This window comes from Dromiciops gliroides, chromosome 6 (genome assembly GCF_019393635.1).
Source record: "Dromiciops gliroides isolate mDroGli1 chromosome 6, mDroGli1.pri, whole genome shotgun sequence".
In the NCBI taxonomy this organism is placed as follows: domain Eukaryota; kingdom Metazoa; phylum Chordata; class Mammalia; order Microbiotheria; family Microbiotheriidae; genus Dromiciops; species Dromiciops gliroides.
Window position 1 is genome coordinate 225,287,873 of NC_057866.1, and position 23,717 is coordinate 225,311,589.

The 23,717-nt window shown below is 36.7% G+C and overlaps 1 protein-coding gene across 1 annotated transcript; it reads left to right on the top strand.

Annotated features, from left to right (window-relative positions):
* Nucleotides 1-21,964: 21,964 nt before the first annotated feature.
* LOC122732333 (60S acidic ribosomal protein P0-like) lies at nucleotides 21,965-23,025 on the top strand. The gene is given in 1 exon segment (XM_043972395.1): nucleotides 21,965-23,025. A coding segment is annotated over 1 exon segment (939 nt). The 5' UTR covers nucleotides 21,965-22,022; the 3' UTR covers nucleotides 22,962-23,025.
* Nucleotides 23,026-23,717: the final 692 nt, after the last annotated feature.

A 23,717-nucleotide genomic window follows, 5' to 3' on the forward strand; every position in this document is an offset into this window, starting at 1 on the left:
TCACCTCTGGTGTGAGGGCTTGCCAAGCCATTTTCAGGGCTGGTCACTCACCTTTGATGTTCATTGGGCACTTAAATCTGACTCTACAAAGTTGTAGTATGCGCAGCAGCCATATCTCTGTTTCAGAAGACCCATTGGTGTGTTAGGGGAATGTCTACCCCAAGCATATGAAGACTTTCCCCAGCAGACATAATGGATGAGAATAATTTGTTCCAAAGGCCATTGAAGGCAACTGAAGCAGGCCTTATGGAGTGCTTAAAGTGTGGTCAGACATCAAAGATGCCAAGATCATCCATTGCATCCTGTGCCATCGCCAGTTGTGCTGACTTTTTTCTTGCTATTGGACTTCCTTGACTGGAAAAGACAAAGAGGCTGATCATTTTGTTCGACTCTGTCTCACTTAAATCCAATTCATGCACTAGTCAAGAAACAGTAAAACAAAGACAGGAACTGAATCAGCTCTTCTGATACCAAAGTCAATGGTTTTTCCACAGATGGAGGTAGGTTTTCATAAGACAGAAATAAAGGCAGTAGCAGAATCAATTTTGTGTACTATCATCCACTAGCAATATTTGTGTTCATATGGGTCTTTTACCTCATCTTTAAATTAAGTATTAATAACAACACTTAATTCCCATGGTTGTTGTAAGGATAAAATTAAGTAACATTGGTAAAGCACTTTGCAAATCTTAAATCATTATATGAATGCTAGTTATTATTATAATTGCTCCTTGGACATAATCCCAGTAGTGGATCTCTGGATCAATAATATAAACATTTTGGTAACTTTTCTCATATTGTTCTCCAAAAGGGCTAGACAAATTTATAGCTCCACCCACACTGAATCAGTGTATTTATTTTTCCATCTCACCATTGAATTTTTCCATTTTTTAGCATCATTGCTAATTTGATGAATGTGAGGTGATACTTCATAGTTTTAAATTTTTACATTAAATTATCAGATTATTTGTGATTTTCAACAGTGTTCCAAATGGTTGTAGATATATTATATTTCTTCTTATGAATACTGTTTATTCATATTTTTGAGCAGTTGTTTAAAACTTTTATCAGAGATGTTTAATGCAATTATTGTTGCAATCCACATAAATTCTTCTAATTCTAAGTGCATTGATTTTATTTGTACAAATATTTCTAATATATAATTATTATTTATATGGTATTATATATATTTATTCTTTTTCTTCTTCTTGTGGGGCAATGAGAGTTAAGTGACTTGTCCAGGGTCACACGGCTAGTGTCAAGTGTCTGAGGCCGGATTTGAACTCAGGTCCTCCTGAATCCAGGGCCAGTGCTTTATCCACTGTGCCACCTAGCTGCCCCATATGGCATTATATTAACATGCAAATAACATTTTCATTTTTTACATATAATCTTCCATGCCAACAGTACCACATGCTCAATGAACAAAGTCTCTACTCTTCCTTTTCTCAAAATGAGCAAAGAAATATTGACCTCCACTATGCATCCCCAATCAATAGATTCTATTCCCACCTCTGTTGCTAACAAGTTGGCTGGCCTTGGTTGGGCATTCACCTTCATTAGACATCTCTTTTTCTATCTCCAATTTGAATTGGGTTGAACTAGGTATTCAAGTTTCCATCAAGTTGTATAGTATTACGGCTCTTGTGGTAAAAAAAAATAAATCAGCTCCTGACACAGAAGAAGGAGAATGAAGCACCATAAGTTTGCAGAGTTCTCAAGTCATAGTTGTAAAGGCATAGAGGTAATATATCTTGATGCAGATTCTCCTGGAACATGACTGTGAAATACTTGAGTCAATCAAGAAGCTACATCAGTTCTTTCAAGTTAAGATGCTACTCAATTCATGGCATCTTCCCAATGGCTTTAAACTAGGGTGTAGCATTCAACTTATTTTGCTTAGTCACATTTTTAGGACACCAAATATACGAAAATTCTAACTTGAAAAACAAATGAGTCAGACAAACTCTGAACAGTCAGATTACTTTACCTAGATTACCTAGCCCACCCCACTCATACCTCCATATTCTATATAGAGAGAGAGAGGAATAGAAGAAAGAACAGTTTGGATGAATACAGAATACAAAATGGTGGCACAGTCATAAAAACGGTTTCAGGAAATAATGTTGTGAGTTAATGATAACAAAAAAAAAAGTGTTGGTGTTGTTTTAAGGTTTGTTAGGGGCCAGAAGGAACTAATAAGAAGGATAGAATTCTAGCTTTTGGTGTATAAGATGATGATAATAACAAGAAATTTTTTTAAATGGTTAACAGGCAGCTGAAAACCAAGATAAGGAATAGGATGGGTAAGAACACACCTTGTTGTCTGGAACAAGTTCAAGTTGTAAGACAAACTAAATATGAGGGTAATGAGAAAAATGATCAATATAATGGCTGGCCCACTGTGAGTAATCTCTTGAAGACTATGAAAAATATTAGAGCTGCTACACAAAAGGGCAATATTTTCTTGAGAAGTATGAGGAATGCATACTGAAGCCCACTGAGTTTGACTTTAATTCTTGGCAAAATTGTTAAAAGGGTGGTCCACAAGTATTTATGTAGAAAGGAAAGGAATGAACATACTCCATCAAAAACAAGTCATTCCTGAATAGTTTCTTTTCCTTTTTTTGACAAGTTTCCTAGACTGGTATGTCACATTCACAGAATGCTATGCATGGATCATTTCAGCAAAGACTTTAACATAGCCACTTTAATCGACCAACAAGCACTGAGCAAATATTTGCATGTTTCAAGCACTTTACTGGGTGCTGGGAATCCAATAACAAAAATGGAATAATACAGGGGGGCAGCTAAGTGGTGCAGTGGATAGTGCACTGGCCCTGGATTCAGGAGGACCTGAGTTCAAATCCAGTCTCAGACCCTTGACACTTACTAGCTGTGTGACCCTGGGCAAGTCACTTAACCCAAATTGCCTCACAAAAAAAAAATGAAATAATACCTTCCCTGGAAAGAAGTAAGTTATAAAATATCTAAGTTAGTTGAATTTGGGAATGACTGAATGCTATGATCCAGAAGGGTATCATCATTAATGGAAGAGTATCAACTTAAAACCAATCTCCAGTAGAATGTTCTAGCAATCTGTCCTTAACCCCATCCACTTTAAAACTTTTCTCAATTACTTGGGTAGAAGTCAAGATGACAGGCTTATCAAATTTGCATATGACAAAACTAGAAAGAATTGCCAACATATTACAAAGTCAAAATCTTAAAATATCTCAAAGGTTGGGATGTAGGGTCACACATGGGAAGATTAAGTTTACTAGGTATAAATGTAAAGTTCTACATTTGGGATCAAAAAGTCAACTTCACAAATACAAAATATCTAGATAGCAATTTGCCTTTAAAAACTGTAGTGGACAAGCCCAATATAAGTAATCTGCTATTGCTATGAGAGGTTACACAAAGAAGTATTTAAAGTGAAAGAGGTAATTATCTATCCCAACACATCCTACACTCATCAGGAGTATTGTATTCAGCTCTGGATGCCATATTTTAGGAAGTACAATGATAATCTGGAAAGTGCCCAAAGGATGGTGACTTCTATGGCCTCAGGAACATACCTGTTCCTAAAGATCACTTTAGCCTAGAGACAAGGAAACTTAGAAGGGAAATGCAGGTTGTTCAAGTCACTGAGGAAGAGGACTGGACTTGTTCTGTTTAGCCCCAGAGGGCAAAGCAATGGGTGGAAATTGCAGAGATGTATATTTCAGCTCAATATAAGGGGAAAACTTCCTAACAATTTGAGGTCTCTGAAAGTAGAATTAGCTGCCTCAGTAGTATAAGATTTTCTCTTACTTCTTTGAGAAAAGATTGGATGATCACTCGCCAGATATGTTATCTAAAAGATTCCTGTTTAGACAAGACTCAAAAACCACTGAAGTCCCTTCCAACTCTGAGACTCTGATTTCTATCAAAATTTAGAATTGTGATAAATGGACAAAGGAATAGTTCAAATTTAATTTCTATTTAGTGATCCTAATAATACCTTACATTGAGAATAAGACTTCCAATTTGCAAAGCATTTTACATGCATTATTCCATTTGTTTTGCAAACCCCTTCTTCATACATAGTAAAAATTAATAATGTAAACATAATCACAAGTGAGTGTTTAAAATACTTAGAAAACAAACTGTGTTCAAGCACCATCAAGCACTTAAGAAACATCTGTTTACATACTAACAGTTTATACTCTAATTACACACCCAATTTTCTTATTCATTAAAACAGAGCCCTTAAGCATTTTTTAAACCAGAGGCATATGCATGGTTGGTTGGATGAATGGATGAATGGATGAATGGATGGATGGATGGATGGATGGATGGATGGATGGATGGATGGATGGATGGATGGATGGATGGATGCATGGATGCATGGATGGATGCATGGATGGATGCATGGATGGATGCATGCATACATGAATAAATGAACAAATGAATGAATGGACTTTACTTCAGTTGTTTATATTTAAAAGCAATAAAATTACAATTTTTACAAAAGTCTATAATTCAGATTTTTAGTCCTTCAAACGAAGTTAGTCTACTTCCCATTCCACCTTGGGAAAGTTTAAATGTAACAATTATAGCAAGTGCTTTAAGGTTTACAAAGCCCTTTAAAAATATCTCATTTTATTGCCACAAAGACCGAGAAAGTTAGGAGTTATTATTATCCCCATGACACAAATGAGAAACAGGTTGCTGAAAGAGGTAAAGTGACATGTCACACAGCTAGTGTTTGAGGAGAGTTTTGAACTTGAGTATTCTTGACTCTAAATCTTACACTAACACCAAAACAAATAAAAGAATTTTTATAACTGGAATCATTTGCAAACAGCCTATATAAGCACCATTATCCAAATATTGTTTTCTCTTTTTATATTGGCTGCTTGAGATAAAAAGGTCATATGTTCTCTACAATTCTTTATTCCATTTTTCCTATAACCACATCAATCCAGTAGATTTTTCAAGATCTGTGTCTAATCTTTTCATTTATGAAAATTAAATTTCATGGTAATATGTCTGTTCTTGGAATGTGGGTCGGTCACATATATTACACATTAAATGGCTCCACAATGTTCTCAACTAGATAGGAAAATCCTATTTGTAATCAACTGTACCTAGTCTTCAGTCATGCAAAATGACCAGGAGAATTGGGGAAATTATACAGATAATTCAGGCCAAAAAGAAAATTTGTTCAGTTTTACATATACAGATAATTGAGAAAAATGTGACATTTTTCCTGAATCATCTTGTATCATGGTGAAATCTATGGATCACTTCACAGAATAATGTTTTTAAATACCTACAATAAAAAAATATCACAAAGGAATTCACTGAAGTAGTCATTCAATTTTTTTATGTTCAGGGACTCTGGATTAAGAACTCACAATCTAAATGATTATTTGACTTCTCATCTTGCAAATATACATACAGTCTGAGTAAAGAGTATATTTCAAATTTTCATTTAAAAAATTCATCTAGAGAAGCACAATTGTAGATGTCTTTCCATTTGGTCTTCTCTTTCTACAAAATGTTTTTAAAATTGTTTTATATTGTAATATTTTCTAGTGAGCATAATCTGCACTTCTTTAATAATTAAATGACTGGCAAAATTTTGAGTAGATAAATTAATGTTTGAATTTCTTCCAGTTCCAACCACAAAGAAGTTACTTTACTTTTCTAGCATTAACTTTTTTTTCATGGAAGCAAATTCCTTCAGGCAGCTTTCAAACTTCACATGAGGCTTTGGGTGTAGTAATTAGCAGTAGACTGCTTATATTCCTCAATATATTTGTACAAACATATGTTGGCACTCAATTCCATATCAGTTACACATCAGAGAAGGAAACTGAGAAGCTATTATTCCACCTCAGGGTTGGATTAACCACTCTGCCTGAAATAGATCTCATTTAAGTGTATGATGTTGGGGGTTTTTTCTTTTCTTTTTTCTTTTCTTATTTTGGGATTTCTTTGTTGGAAGGAAATTGGAAGGGAGGAGAGCCTAAAGAACTTCCACTAAGTGTACCAATTTCCACACAGTGATCCTGAGGAATTCTGGGTTCTAGTTCTGACTGGGCAGCTTGTTAAAACAAGTCTTAACCTCCCCTTTCCCCTACTTTGCCAATATGTTAAAAATGGGGTAATGATTCTTTCCCTTGTTGCCCGAGAGGAGGATAATATGAAACTCCAGGGCATGCCCAGAAATTTCTAATAATGGAAGAGCTAATATTTCCTTCTGGCAGCATCCTTCCCCCCCCCCCCACAGTGATTCACAATTCCTTCCATTGTTTTCATTGATAATCAACTCATATCATGCCAACAGTGGGGGAAAACCCATGGCCCCCAATTCCTTTTCAGATATAATTTCCCCCTCCCTCAATATACAACCAATCTATGTATAACTTAATTTACCATGCCAGGCAAGCAGAAAATAAACAGAAAATGTCATCCTAAAGTCAACTGGTCACATTTTGGATAATTAAAATATACCAGCCTGTGCTAGTGACCAATGGGGATAAAGTGTGTGGACACCTTGAGTCAGCTTTCCTGTCTTCATTGCCTCTTTAGTGGTTCAGTTCTCCTCTATTTACAAGCTGCCCCTTTCATCTCACCATCCAATCACCACTGCCCAAATTATCTTGCTGTGTATGGTTGGACACCATAGTACTAAGAAATGCATCTGCAAAGCTTAGGAACTGCCACTGCTCTAAAGATCCTCACAGAGGGAATTTTGATCCCATCACTTCAATGTTAGTCAGATGGTTCAATGAGATTGTTATCATGAAGGATCCTAAAATCCTTGAATGAAAAACTGAAAATTAAGTGAAACAATACAAGCACAACCAATTCATTTAGCTGAATCAAGACTTTTAAAAAAATTCCCTGACCTGAAGACCCAAAGACATAATTAACTGTGCACATCAGTAGATTTCATCAGATGCTTCATGTATTTAATGCTCATGTATGGAAATCTGCCAGAATTAATTGGCTATGTGTTGCCACAGACAATTTCAACATTAAAAGAGGAACTGAGGGGCAGCTAGATGGCACAATGGATAGAGCACCAGCCCTGGAGTCAGGAGTACCTGAGTTCAAATCCAGCCTCAGACACTTAACACTTACTAGCTGTGTGACCCTGGGCAAGTTATTTAACCCCAACCGCCTCACTAAAAAAAAAAAAAAAAAAAAGGAACTGAAATCTTCCACTCTAGTACATCCAAAACAATTGCCAAACTGTCCATTTAAATGGGAAAGGATTATATTAGAAGGCAACACCTTTGTCTCCACTACAGGCAACAATATCCTAGGCTAGCATGTTCAGTCAGTAAAGTATGATGCCAAGCTGTGTGAATTCTTCCACTTGGAGGTGAAAGTTAACGAAGTAGTTGAAGGAAAACCTACTCAATGAACCAGAGTGTACTTTGCAAAGTTTCTATCTCCTTCCAAAAAAGCAGATGTGGCCTCCCACTTCTTCTTTATAGAGTGAAGATATTAGGAATCAAGACTTTCTGCCATCAAGCAGTCAGCAGAGAGGGTGGGATGTCAACTATAACTTACTAAATCATATTCTAGTGAAACAGAAGAATGAATGCAGCTTCTAAAGGGTGCCAACTCAGAATGAGGGAGTGTCTTGGGGACCGATATAATCTGGCTCAACATGTTTATTGGCATGCAGAAAAGGAACAATTCCTTTACCAGTGTAGGGAAGAATTTAAAGGAGCCTCCAGCAATATCACATATCCTTTCAAATAACTTTACATAGAAACTTGGCCAGAAATGAAAGAATAGGTCAAGCAAAGTACTTCCCAACCCTGCAGCAAGCTTCACTTTCTTTTCACTCTGGGAATTATAAAATGTGAAGAACCTGAACAGATGTTAAAGGAAGAACTGTGTTCTACTCTATAGAATGGTAGTTACACTCCATTCCACCCATGCCAAAGTAAGGTCACATTATTGACCACCATCCCATCATAGCAATCACTTGTAGATTTTGGCATCCCTTTGGAGATATGACTGACACTATTGTCTCTCTGCAATGGCCCTTAAAGCAACATAGCTGTGAGTTTATATCACATGACCCAGTAATTTGTTATAGAACCCAAAACAACTGTTACTTGACAGTGTGCCCCCATGTGGACACTGCTCAAACATCTATACATGTTTTCAATTTTTTTCCAACCAGATCATTAAATATACATGCCATTCAACCATCAGCATATATGGTCATTCTACAAATAAGAACCCACATATGGAGCAAACTAAAGTACATTAATTAAAGGAGGAAAGGATGGAAACATAAGTCAAACAAAAACTAAACTCTCGGTTTGGTGATGTGGGTATGAATGAGAAAGTGATCCAAGAGATGTGGAGCTAGAAACAAATATGACAAATAATTGGATATGTGAGCTGCCTTCTTGTCATGAAAGTCCCCTTATAAATGTGGTCTTCCCACCTTGGAATATCCCTCCACCCAGTGGCTCTCTTCTGCTAATGGTGAGTTTCTCCTGCTACATCCATTTTGAAGAAGGTCCCAGTCTTGCCGTCTTTCATCTTCTCCTGGCTCTACTTTTGACTCTCTAGATTTTGCCATCATTCCTCAAGATAAGTGACCTCCCTGTCCCTCACTTTTCAGCTTCCTTTTATGTGTTGTCTTCACTAATTAAAAAGTAAGTTTCTTGAAGATAAGGGCTATTTTTCTTTTTTCTTCTATTTGTGTCCTCTGCATTTATTGCAGTGCCTGGTAAATAGTAAGGACTTAATAAATGCTTTTTGACTTGAATTACTTTGCAAATCATGAGTACTTAATAAAAACTTGTTGATTATTAAAATGAATTGTCAAACTCAATTTATTGTCTGACTGGAAGAGAGTGGCAACCTTGAAACAGATTGTTACATGTTTGCTGGAAAATTGAGTAATCATGTTCTGATTAAAATTATCATAAAAATTAATTCATGGGGGGCAGCTAGGTGGCACAGTGGATAGAGCACCAGCCCTGGATTCAGGAGCACCTGAGTTCAAATCCGGCCTCAGACACTTAACACTTACTAGCTGTGTGACCCTGGGCAAGTCACTTAACCCCAATTGCCTCACCAGAAAATAATAATAATAATAATAACTCATGGGCAGTTAAGTAGCATAGTGGATAGACTGTTGGATCAAGAGCTAGGAAGACCTGAGTTTGAACCCTGTCCCACATACATGTTACCTGTGTGACTTTGGGTCAACAAATTGACCTCTGCCTACTTCAGTCACGTCATCCATTAAATGGAGATAAAATAGCTCCTACCTCCCAAGGTTTTGTGAGAATCTAATGAAATCATATTTGTAAAGTACTTTATAAACTTTCAAGCACTATATAATTGCTTGTTCATATTAATATTTACATTCTTCAAGCATATTTTAGTTTAACCATAAAGGAAGAAGAGTCAAAAACATCCTAAGTGGAAAAATTATGATAATTGAGTATTTAAAATTGTATATAGTTAATACACACAATGTTACTGAGAATTCACTGCACTGTGTGAGAAAAAATACACTGTGAAAAGATACATATAAAAAAGGAAATGAGGGTTTACAACTTATAAAGGAGTCAGCAAAACAAACAGAAACAAGAAAGTTCTATTTAAGCAAAGATGCAACAAGGAGACAATTCAATGATGGGAATCATTTTCTGTCTGATATTCCTCTCTAAAATAGATTAGATCAAAGGATATAAAGAGGCAGGTTTTTAGTGAAAAAATCAAAGCTATATATAATCATATAAAAATGCTCTAATTCAGTATTGGTTTGAGAAATGCACATTAAAACAACTTTGAGATACTATCTCATGCCTATCAGAACATAAAAATGACAAATATTAAAGAAGATGTGGAAAAAATTATAACATTAATATACTGTTGGTGGAACTGCAAACATCCAACCATTTTGGAAAGCAATATGGAATTATGACCAAAGAGTTATAAAACTTTGACCCAGCAATAACACCATTAGGTATGTTCCCCAAGGTGATCAGGAAAAAAGAAAAAGAACTTATATGTTCTAAAATATTTATAGCAGTTCCATGTAGTGGCAAAGAATTGGAAATGCCCATCAATTGGGGAATGGCAAAACAAGTTGTGATATATGATTTTGATGGAATACCACTGTGCTATAAGAAATGATGAACAGGTAAATTTTAGAAAAACATGGAAAGATTTGCATGAAATAATGAAGAATGAAATGAGCAGAACCAAAAGAATGTTGTATACATTAACAGCAATATTGTTCAAAGAATAACTGTGACTAAGCTATTCTGAATATTATAATATTCAGATCAACTACAAAGGACCTATTGAAGGAAGATGCTATCCACCTCCAGAGAAATAACTGATAAATAGAATTATGAATAGCATGATTTTACATGGAGATATGTGTGTATGAGAAATTGTGGCTTTCTCTAGTGCAGGGTAGGGAGGCAGGAAGACAGTTCAGAACTTAAAATGTAACTCCAAAAATAATTTAATTATTTTTTAATTTACATTTTAAAATAAAATAGACTAGGAATAAACTACAGGTAAGAGTCAGAAACACTCACAACTCTCTCAAGAAGATCAACTAATTATATCCATCTAACTCCAAATGAAGATTGGGTAAAGAGTATACACAAACAGGGGTAGAGCCAAGATGCTGGAGAGAAGCTAAGAAGTTGCCTGAGCTCTCCCGAGTTTCCCTCAAAAACAATGTTAAATCAAATCTCTGAACAGATTCAGATATGGCATAACCTACAAAAAGACAGAAAGATACAATCTTCCAATTTGAGATAATTTAGAAGACTTCAGGAAAGGTCAGTCTCACTTGGGCAAAAGGGAAGTGCACCACAGTTTGGTGCATTGCCTCAAGAAGGGGATATGGGCAAATCAACAGGAGGCTCTTGGCTACCACACAGCAACTGATGCCCCTTCATCCTGGCTCAGCAGGCTGATGGCACAGCAGGCCAGTTGTGAGAGCCATCAGAACCAGCTGAGAGGGCAAACTGCCACCTAAAGAACAACCCACAAGACAGACGTGCCTTGTCCAAGCCACCCCAGCACAGGGAGCTGATTTAGGGCTGTGAGGAATACACAAGCCACAGAGGCTTCAGAGAAAAACTCCAGTGACTCTACCCCTATCCCCCAGATTTCAACAGTGGCCCCTATGCCCCAGGAGCAGATTTCGACATTAAAGGTAAAAAAATATATATGAGTCACAATATGAGTAAGAAACAGAAAAGGGCCCTTACCACTGAGAGCTTCTGTGTCAACAGGGAAAACCAAAATACAAATTCAGAAGAGGACAATAACCTCAAAATGCCTACATATGAAGCATCAAGGTGGAAAATGAATTGGTCTCAAGACCAAAAAGCCTTCTTGGAAGAGCTCAAAAAGGATTTTTAAAAACAAATGAAAGAAATAGAAGAAAAAATGGGAAAAGAAATGAGAAAAATGAAAGTTACACAAGAAAATTATATAAAAAGAATGAACAGCTTGGAAAAGGAAGCAGAAAAATTGACTGAAGAAAACAATTCCTTAAAAAATACAATTGGTCAAATGAGGACAGCAATTGGTCAAATGGAAAGGGAGGTGCAAAAGTTTACTGAAGAAAATAATGCCTTAAAATTGTGAATTGGGCAGATGGAAGCTAATGACTCCATGAGATACCAAGAATCAAACAGAATGAAAAGAATGAAAAAATAGAAGAAAATGTGAAATACCTCATTGGAAAAACAACTGACCTGGAAAATAGAATCAGAAGAGATAATTTGAGAATGATTGGATTACCTGAAAGCCATGATAAGAAAAAGAGTCAAGTCACCATATTCCAGGAAACTATCAAGGACAACTGCCCCAATATTGTAGAATCAGAGGGTAAAATTGTCATTGAAAGAATCTACCAATCACCTCCTGAAAGAGACCCCAAAAGGGAAACTCCTAGGAATATTGTAGCCAAATTCCATAATTATCAGGTGAAGGAGAAAATACTACAAGCAGCCAGAAAGACACAATTTAAATATCATGGAGCCATGGTCAGGATTGCACAGGACCTGGCAGCTTCAACATTAAAGGACTGCAAGGCTTGGAGTATGATATTCTGGAGAGCAAAGGAGCTTGGATTACAACCCAGCAAAATTGATCATTCTCTTTCAGGGGAAAATATGAACATTCAATAAAATAGGGGACTTCCACGGATTCCTGAAGAAAAGACCAGAACTGAACAGAAAATTTGATCTTCAAATACAGGACTCAATAGAAGTATAAAAAGGTAAATTGGCGGGGGGGGGGGGAGGAATTATTCAATAAGGTTAAACAGTTTACATCCCTATGAGGGAAGATAATACTTTTAACTCTTGAGAACAGTATCTCTATTATGGTATGGTTACTAAATACTTTGATATGATGATATGAAGAACCTTAAGGGGCAGAATAAAAGGAGAATAGGGGGAGGAGAGGAAATGGGAGGTGGAATAGGGTTAACTACATCTTATCAAGAGGCACAAAAAATTACAGTAGAGGGAAAGAAGGTAGGGGTGAGCATTGTTTCAGGCTTAATCTCATCAGATTTTGTTTAAAGAGGCTATAACTTATACATCCATTTGAATAAAGAAACTTAGTTTACTCTTTAAGAAAGTAAAAGGGTAAGGGGGAAAGAGTGGCACTGATAGAAGAGCAGGCAGAAGCAGGGGAGGAAAGGGGAAAGAAAATGAAGGGGGATTGATAAAAGGGAGGGCAGATTGGGGGAAGCAGGGGTCAGAAAGAAAACACTGGTGAGGAGGAATAGGGTGAAAGAAGAAAAAAAGTACAAAGGGTAGAGGGAAATAGTCAGTTAGTAATCATAACTGTGAATGTGAATGGGATTAACTCTCACATAAAACAGAGGCGAATAGCAGAGTGGATTAAAAACCAGAATCCTGCAATATGATGTTTACAAGAAACATATTTGAAGCAGAGAGACACACACAGGGTAAAGGTAAAAGGTTGGAGCAGAATATGTTATGCTTCAGCTAAAGTAAAACAAAAAAAAAAGCAGGGTTAGCAATCCTTATCTCAGACAAAGCAAAAGCAAAAATAGATCTAATTAAAAGAGATAAGGGGGAGTAGCTAGGTGGCACAGTGGATAAAGCACCAGCCCTGAATTCAGGAGGACCTGAGTTCAAGTCCAGCATCAGACACTTGACACTTTCTAGCTGTATGACCCTGGGCAAGTCACTTAAACCCTTGTTGTCCCACAAAAAAAGAAAAGGAGAGATGACGAAGGAAACTACATCTTGCTAAAAGGTACCATAGATAATGAAGTAATATCAATACTAAACATATATGCACCAAGTGGTATAGCATCCTTTAGAGGAAAAGTTAAATGGGGAACAAGAGGAAATAGACAGAAAAACTATATTAGTGGGGGATCTGAACCTTCCCCTCTCAGAACTTGATAAATCTAGACACAAAATAAATAAGAAAGAAGTTAAAGACATGAATAGAATTTTAGAAAAGTTAGATGTGATAAATATCTGGAGAAAATTGAATGGGGAAAGAAAGGAATATACCTTTTTCTCAGTGGTAAATGGTATGTAGTCAAAAATTGACCATGTATTAGGGCACAAAAATCTCACAGTCAAATATCAAAAGGTAGAAATAGTAAATGCATTCTTTTCAGATCATGATACAATAAAAATTATATGTCATAAAGAGCCATGGAAAGATAGACTGAAAATTAATAGGGAACTAAATAATCTCATCCCAAAGAATGAATGGATCAAACAACAAAATAGAAAGAATCATTAACTTCATCCAAGAGAATAACAACAAGGAAACAACATACCAAAACCTATGGGATGCAGTCAAAGCAGTTCTTAGGGGAAATTTTATATCTCCAAATGCTTACAAGAATAAAATGGAGAAAGAGGAGATCAATGAATTGGGCATGCAACTAAAAAGCTAGGAAAAGAAAAATCCCCTCTACTGTGGAAGATGGATTAGAATGAATCTGCTTAGTTTCAGAGCACAGAACAAGGAGCAATGAAAAGAATTACAGCAAAGAATATTTCAGTTCCATACAAGAAAACACATTCCTAATAATTAGAGCTGCCAAAAAATGGAAATGACTTCCTCAGGAGGGAATGAGTTCCCTATTAGCAGAAATCTCCAAGTAGATTTTTTTCCAGATACTTATTGTAGTAAAATAAGTTTCTATCTTTCTCTGGCCTTCAGTTATGTTGTTATTCTCTGGTAACTAACTACATGGTTTCTACACAATTGAGCAATAGTGGTTGTCATTTATGTTATTCTGTTTTTGCAATTTTATTTGCAACTTACATGGAATTTTGAATCAGTGACTGATTCACATATCTTGTCAATTATGTCTACCCTTGTATACTTCACCTTTGTTCTTTCATTAAACATTTGTGAGCTTCTTCACAAGACAAAGGCTTTTTGCCTGACACTGAGGACCACTGACTCATTCACAAGCATGGTGAGGCCTTAACCTAGACCACACCCAGGTTCAGGGGTTCTTTGAGATCTCGCCTGTATAGGGAAAGGTTTCTTGCTAGCACATGTTTACAAAAGGAGTCATTTCAGGTAACTACATGTCTAAATACCCAACAATTCAGTAGGAGTTTGCCTGAATAAAGGCTGTAAAACTTAGACTGCCATGTTTCATTTAGTATTGAGTCTTTCCCAACAAATTTAACCTCTTTAAAATGTCTCTAGTTCATGCTTTTGCTAAGGGTCCAGCACACCTGTGTGGAGGAGGTAATTAGCTTTGCAGCTACCATGTAATACAAACATGAAAAAATGATCACAAGGGAAAGCCTTCATTTCTTCTTAGCCCCCAGCAGTAATTTTTACCATGTAATTGCTTCTAAAAGACTTGGGATAAACCGTGAAAATAGTCGTAATGTACATTCTAAAAGTTGCTCAATAAAATAATGAGGATTATTCCATTGTATACACACACACACAGTGCAGAAACAAAATTCATCAGCCCATATCTAAATCTCATTTTAAACTGTGTTTTTTTAAGGCCCTTTTCAGGTATTTGAAGTATTTGCAAGTCAGTCAACCAACTTTAAATCCAATTTCTTTTCTTTTAATCATTTTAATCAAATCTTTACCATGTTTACTTGCTACTAAAGCCACCATTTTGAACAATAGTCATATTTTCATTCTCTCTAACCTATTTCTTTTAAGTTACAGGGATATGAATCTGACACATATTTATCTACCTATCGATAATTATACTTGTTAGACATAAAGTTAGCAGTAAAATTGTATGCAAAATTCTCTTTGAGCTCATAAACACTCCCATGGAAAAGTAAAGAGATGGTGGATAACAGATTACCTGGATGGTGCCATAGCAAAAATATGCTCATTAAGCTTCCAAGGCACACTAAAAAGAAGAGTGTGCTTGATATGGGGATTCATTAAGCTAACATCAGAAACTTTTTCAAGGTGTTACATTTGAGAGGAAGAATCACTAGGAACTTTGATCACATTTGACAAGAGAAAAAACATTTCTTAAGGTTCCAGACAAGCATAGAGGATACGGAAAGAGTTGAGAAGTCAGTCATAAAAAATAACTAATGGCAAGAAGATGGTGATATTTAGCCAAGATAAGGCTAAAAAGGAAAACTCATTATAACTTTTTTCTATTTTTGATGAGCACAAAATTAAATCTTAAACTTTATCATGAGTGTTTTAGTCTCTTTTCATCATAATTATTATTTCATTGGTAAATCATCTGCACAGTTCGCAACCCATCTAGATGTATTGATAAATACGTCTTAGCTGAGGCTAAGAGTTAGAAGTTCAGAAAAGTTAAGAATTTTATACTTAATCACAAGAAGTTAATCTCATAGGCAATCCTTAAATCCAGGTCTCCTTGATTCCAAATCTATCATTCCATCCACTATACCAGTAGTCTCCCAACTGGAGGCTATCCAGAAACTAGTCATAGACCAACATCTTACAATGTATAACAAAGTCAAAATGGGTACATGATTTAGACAGAAAGGGTGATACCATAGGCAAATTAGAAGAGGAAGGAATAGTTTACCTGTGAGATCTAAAGAGAAAAGAATTTATAACCAAAGATGAAATAGAGAACATTATGAAATGCAAAATGGACCATTTTGATTACATTAAATTTAAAAGGTTTTGCACAATCAAAACCAATACAACCAAAATTAGAAGGAAAGCCAAAAGCTGGAAAAAAATTTTACACCTAGTGTTTCTGATAAAGACCTAATTTCTAAAATATATAGATAAAAATGTATAGATACATGAATCAAATTTATAAGAATACAAGTCATTCCCCAGTTGATAAATGGTGAAGGGATATGAATTGGCAGTTGTCAAATGAAGAAATTCAAGCAATCCATAGCCATATGGAAAAAAAAATTTTTTCTCAACCACTACTGATTATGGAAATACAAATTAAAACAACTCTGAGGTACTACCTCATACCTATCAGATGGGCTAATATGAAAAAAAAAGGAAAAGGATACATGTTGGAGAAGATTGGGAAAATTGGAACACTAATGTATCATTGGTAGAGTTGTAAACTAATGCAACCATTCTAGAGAACAATTTGGACCTATGCCCAAAAGGCCATAAAACTGTTCATACCCTTTGACCCAGCAATACCACTACTAGATCTATATCCCAAAGAGATCATAAAAAGTGGGAAAGAACTCACATGTACAAAAATATTTATAGCTACTCTTTTTGTGGTGATAAAGAATTGGAAATTGAGGGAATGCCCATCAATTCAGGAATGGCTGAACAAGTTGTGGCATATGAATGTAATGGAATACTATTGTGCTGTAAGAAAAGATGAGCAGGCAGATTTCAGAAAAACCTGCAAAGACTTAAATGAACTTATACTGACTGAAATGGGCAAACCAAGAAAACATTGTACATAGTAACAGCAACATGGTGTGATGATCAGCTGTCTGAGATAATGCCAAAAGACTCATGATGGAAAATGTTCTCCCCATCTAGAAAAAGAACTATGGAGTCTAAAAGCAGATCAAAGCATACGAGTTTTGTGTTTTTAATTTGTTTCTTCTTTCTTATGATTTTTCCCTTTTATTCTGATTCTTCTCTCACAATATTACTAATATGGAAATATGTTTAACATGATTGTAATGTATAACCTGTGTCAGACTATTTGCTGGCTTTGGATGGGGGGAGGGAAGGGAAAGAGGGAGAAAATTTGGAATTCAAAATCTGAAAAAAATTGAATGTTGAAAACTATCTTCACATATAGTTGGAAAAAATAAAATAAAATACTATTTTAAAAAGTGGAGACCATCACATGACTCAAGGAGTACCTGATCAACAAATGAGAAGGTGGAAAGATAGGATGCATCCAACCCTTTTTTCCAGACCATTGTTGAGTTTGTCTCCAATACAATTATCACACTTCTCTTAACCCCAAACTCTTCCACTTAGTCTCTACCTGTGTCTGTGCAAATTCTACATCTCTGCAATGCTGTGCCAGGGATAGTAATCTCAGGCAGTTATTACCTAACCACAATCAGGACACCTATATCAACAAGGGTACAGATGCCACCAGAAAAATTCCTGCCCCAACTATACCCAGTACAGCAATCTCCCTCCTATTAATTTGTAGGGCAACAGATATCCCTTGCCTGGCTCTGTGCCCTGGACTGAGGTCATTGAGTAAGAGCACTGATTTACTCCGTGCATTTTTTGGATGTATAGAGTAAATTTTACAAGATGAGCAGATAAGAATGGGTTATGATCTGCATTACAAATCTCATTACAACATCCCTATTTCTAAACCCACCTTTCACTAAGACTTATGTATTGCTGGTAAGGGCAACATATATCCAGCTACCCGGACTCACAGTCTTGGTGTCATCCTTGATTCCTTACATCCTCATACGTGTCGGATTCATGACACATATCCAATAAATTGTCCAATTATACTGTTTCTACCTTCACAACATCTCTTCCATATGATCCCTTCTCTCTACTCACACAGCCAACACTCTAGTTCAGGCCTTTGTCATCTCTCACCTGGATTATTGCAATAGGTTCCTGATTGGCTCCCCCTTGGTCAAGTATCTCCTTGATTTCAATCCATCTTTCTCTCAGCTGCAAGGTGATTTTCCTAAAGTCCAAGTCTGATCATGTAACTTCCACCCTATACTCAACAAAATACAGCTTGTTCTTATTGATTCTAGGATCAAATGTCATTTTATCTTTATCTCATCCTTTTTTTAACTTCCATTTATGTCTAAGATTTATAAAGCACATGCACATGATAGGTGCATATAGGTAGATGCATGTTAGTGTGTATCCTCAAATATTTTTTTATTATTATAAGTTTAGAAACAAGGGGGCAAGCTGGGTGGCACAATGAATGAAGCACTGGCCCTGGATCCAGAAGGACCTGAGTTCAAATCCGACCTCAGACATTTGACACTTACTAATTGTATGACCCTGAGCAAGTCACTTAACCCTCATTGCCCCGCAAAAACAACAACAAAAACAACCAAAACATATGTCTAGGACGTCTAGTCCAATTATAGGGCAGCCAGGTGGCACAGTGGATAAAGCACCAGCCTTGGATTCAGGAGGACCTGAGTTCAAATCCAGCCTCAGACATTTGACACTTACTAGCTGTGTGACCTGGGGCAAGTCACTTAACCCTCATTGCCCTGCCCCCCAAAAAAAATTCTAAAAAAAAAGAAACCACTCTAATATACTATCTTGTCTTTCTATACCCTGGATATCAAGAAGAATTCAAGAGCAATAGCATTTTTAAAACACTATAATATGTACCTAAAGAAATTCAGGAAAACCTTTCTCTTAAATTTTATGAAGTCGGGGACTGTCTTTTGCCTCTTTTTGTATCTCCATTGATTAACAAAGTGTCTGGCACATAGTAGCCACTTAATAAATTTTTATTGATTTGAACTGAATATCATCCATTTAGAAACAGGAAGATAGATAATATAGCTTCTCAAGGTTTTGTCCAATCTTAGAAATTTGGGAGCCAAAAATAGTGCATTCAACCTTAGGTTCTATAGTAGCTGAGAATTTCAAAATAGACTAAAGGAATTACAAGCTTTTGGTCACCAGAGAAACAATGTATACATGTAGTGATTTTTATGCAAATGAGGTACCATGTATTTTCAGATATTTCTTCTCTTTCTAAACTTTCATAGTGGCTAAGTCTAAATAAGTTTGATATGTTCAGTCCATATAGCTGAACTTTCTGAAGGCTTGTAGGAATCTTGTTTTGCTATTGTTTCCCCAAGCAGCCCTGCCTTGCTAATCAATTAACCAACCAATCAACCAAGAAGCATTTATTAAGTGTCTACCACATGCCAAGCACTCTGCTGTTCTCTGTTAACATGGTAATTAACAAAGTGCAGCCTTTTTGTTCATGGTGCCTATGAAGAGGGCTCTAAGTAGCCATGGCACCCAGCCAAAATGGCACAATTCTGAAGCCCTGTTTCCACAAAGATTTGGCAAAGATCAACTACTACATGATTTAACTAGTCACTCAGAAAAATAGGGAGACAAAAGGCCAAGCAGCTCAGTGAAAAAATTGCCCCTCCTCTTCCATCTATTTCTATCCAAGAAATGGTGGCATAACTTACTGTCTGGCATATTGATACTATACCAAAGTTCATGTTTTCAGGGGAATTGCCTTGGAATAATTAAGTAAGGCTGCTTTATAAGAAAAAGTAGCAAGGTTTGTTTGTATCTCTGGAGACCCTCATCAGAGAAATAAGTCTACAGAGTCCTTTCATGCAAGTCTTCAGTGGTTGAAGAAAGAGCATTCCAAATTTAACCTCTCCCCAAGGAAACGATTGGCAACCAAGAATGGAGATAACTCTGCTGAAGAACTCAAATTGGCAACCCAGCTTTCAGGACTAATTATGCCTATCAGAAAGTTCAGGTCATTACAGTGAATGAATAGAATTTTAAGACATTTACTAATCTTTTTTATTGCCTGAGCCAGTACTATCTCAGAATTAGAGCAAAAAATCCAAAGAAGCCTCTGTTCTTGCTTTGGGACCCAAAATTTAAATGCATTCCTACTATTCTATGATTACCACTATCTAGATGCATAAAAATGCAAGTATGCTTGAAAATCTGCCAAAAAAATTCATACCATCTTAGGCATAATAAATGTTCTTCCTCAGCTACAGAGAAATTTAATAAAGTGAAGCAAAAATCTATAAATTGCAGTGGAAATTTTAATCCCACAAGTTTGTCATGGTGAAAGTATTGGATTTGATGTTGGAGAGCCTGGGTTCAGATCTTGATTTAGCTACTGATTATGTGTCCTGAGGCACAGTTTTTCATCAATAAAACAAGAAGAATGAACAACTCAAAGAATCCCTTCCAATTCTACCATTATGACCCTAATTACAATACCTCCTATCACTAACTTTCATTAGATTATACTGAAATCATACAATGGGACCAAGTGGTACATTCCAGTTCTTCCACTGAGTGACCATGAACAATTACTCAGTCTCTCCAGGTCTCATCTCAACTACCAAGCTATAAAAATACCAAGCTATAAAAATACATCCCCTTAGGTTCCCACCCTTCCCCTCCCCCCCCATTGCTAAATCTGTGTTCTATGTTCATTAACCTCCCCCACCAAAAAAAATGGATATTCAAAGCAATCTTCTAAAATCCTTGCAGGTATGGAAATGCATAGTAAACTACAAACATTTGGGGAGGACATTCTGCTGTTTCTATATAAATATTTTGATTCTTGGCAACTTTTTGTAGAGCAGCATATGATAACTTGGTAATAATCTTTTTTTTAAATAATCCTATCCCATTAATGTGGATTGCAAGTTCTATGTGAACATAAAAATTCTTCCTCTACAACTTTATTAATGGTTATGGTTCCCCAGGTTTGAATAGACATTGCAGTATGTTTGTTACCTGCCACAGAAAGTACTGTTCTTCTAAAATCAAGGTATATCAAATGTCAAAAGTACTACAATTGATTATACATATATAACCTATATCAGATTGCTTTCTCTCTTGGGATGGGGAGAGGGAAGGGAGGGAAAGAGAAAAATGTGGAACTCAAAATCTTACAAAAACAAATGTTGAAAACTATCTTTACATGTAACTGGAAAAAATAAAATACTATTGAATGAAAAAAGTACTACAATTTATTCATGGATGTAACCTCCTTGTACAGGCTAATATTTGGGCATAACTTTATGCATATAGAGAGTAAATGGCCACAGATCTACTTGGTATGATTTTAAGGTATAGATAAACCCCATGTGAACCCATGCCTCCAGATCCCAAATATCTCCCCATTAGATTATATTTGTTTGTGAAAGAATATGTGGAAGTCTTAATAACAATTTTACAGTACACCCAGGAGTATGCTAATAAATATTTAACAACCACATCCCCCAAAAACATATGCACAGGACAAATTTAAAGTTTACTCCAAATTAGTAACATTTTCTCCACCCCTTTCTTAAGCCTATACAATCAGTAAAACAATAAATCAAGATCTGATATGTAGCATTTGCTGATTTCCAAGACATAAATGAAAATTAACTTAAAATTGAACAATTGGTTGAGCGCTCATACAAGCTGGCTCCAGCACACCCCTGAGTGCATTCAAACAAAAAATGGTGGAACTAGATGGCTTATTCTTCCTTCCTGTACCATTTTATCCAGAAAATAAAATATCCTCTGTTCCACACATTTTGGTTTAAATGTTAGAAACAAAATCCAATGATTCTGACCCCTAGCCTAAAACTTCACAAATAACCTCAAGTACTCTTAACTTCCCTCTCCTCAAATTTTATAATTATTGATCCATTTCTTTGAGAATAAAAGAGTTGTTTCCATTTTTATTATTAGATTTGTCTTTAGAAAATTTCTCTTACTCTCTCCAGGCGTCCTCGTGCGAGTGACATCGTCCTTAAACCCCGCGTAGCAATCCCTGAAGCACCTTCGAGATGCCCGGGGAAGACAGGGCTACCTGGAAGTCAAATTACTTCCTCAAGATCATCCAACTTTTGGATGATTATCCAAAATGCTTCATTGTGTGAGCAGACAATGTGGGCTCCAAGCAGATGCAGCAGATCCGAATGTCCCTCCGTGGGAAGGCCGTAGTGTTGATGGGAAAAAACACCATGATGCGCAAAGCCATTCGTGGGCATCTGGAGAACCCAGCCCTGGAGAAACTGCTGCCTCATATCCGGGGGAATGTGGGCTTTGTGTTCACCAAGGAAGACAGGGATATGTTTCTGGCCAATAAGGTTCCAGCTGCTGCCCGTGCTGGTGCCATCTCCCCATGCGATGTCACCGTGTCAGCCCAGAACACTGGTCTGGGGCCCGAGAAGACTTCCTTCTTCCAAGCGCTGGGTATGACCGCCAAGATTTCCAGGGGCACCATTGAAATCTTCAGTGACGTGCAGCTGATTAAAACTGGAGACAAAGTGGGCGCCAGCGAGGCCACCTTGTTGAACATGCTGAACATCTCCCCATTCTTCTCTGGACTGATCATTCAGCAGGTGTTTGACAATGGCAGTATCTACAACCCTGAAGTGCTGGACATCGCGGAAGAGACTCTGCACCTTCGGTTCTTAGAGGGTGTCAGCAATGTTGCCAGCATCTGTCTGAAGATTGGCTACCCAACTGTTGCATCACTCCCCCACTCCATTATCAATGGGTACAAGCAGGTCTTGGCTGTAGCTGTGGAGACTGACTACACCTTCCCACTTGCTGAAAAGGTGAAGGCCTTCCTGGCTGACCCTTCAGTTTTTGCCGTGGCCGCCCCTGCGGCCGCTGCCCCAGCCGCTGCCGCGCCTGCTGCTGCCGCTCCAGTCAAGTTGAAAGCTAAGGAAGAGTCAGAGGAGTCTGATGAAGATATGGGATTTGGTCTGTTTGATTAGCCCGTCTAGAACAACTATTTCAGCCAGTTTATTTGTGAAACAAAGAAATAAAAGTGCTCATTTCTCTGCAGAAAGAAAGAAAGAAAGAAAGAAAGAAAGAAAGAAAGAAAGAAAGAAAGAAAGAATTTCTCTTAAAGAACAAATATCACTGGAAAATATGATACCTTAATCCCTATCATGTAACATTTCTATTTATACTAGTTGTATGATGATATAGTTTTAAATTTCTGACTTTCAACTCATGAGAACCTTAGTTACCTCATTTATAGTAACACTTATGCTACCTACCTCATGAGATTGTGAAAAGTGCTTTAAAAACCCTAAAATGCAGCTCACAGGGTATATAGTACCAGGTCTGGAATCAGGAAAACTCATGTTCCTAAGTTCAAATCTGTCTTCAGACACTTTCTAGCTGTGTGACCCTGGGCAATTCACTTAACCTCTGTATGCTTCCATTTCCTTATCTATAAAATGGTATTAATAATAGCAGTAGTAATAACTCCTAGGGTTGTTATAAGAATCAAAAGAGAGAAAAATGTAAGGTACCCAGCACATAGTTAAGCACATAGCTACTATTACATAAATGTGAGTTCTATAATAACCTATAGAATATCAAACATTATACTGATTGCATTATGGGATCTTGAGCCATGATGACTGGATCAGTTGAATTTCTAGGGATGATCCTGGGAAATGTGCTCCTCCTCAGCCTCAGTTTTCTCACCTGCAAAATGAGGAAGGTGGCATTTACCTCAA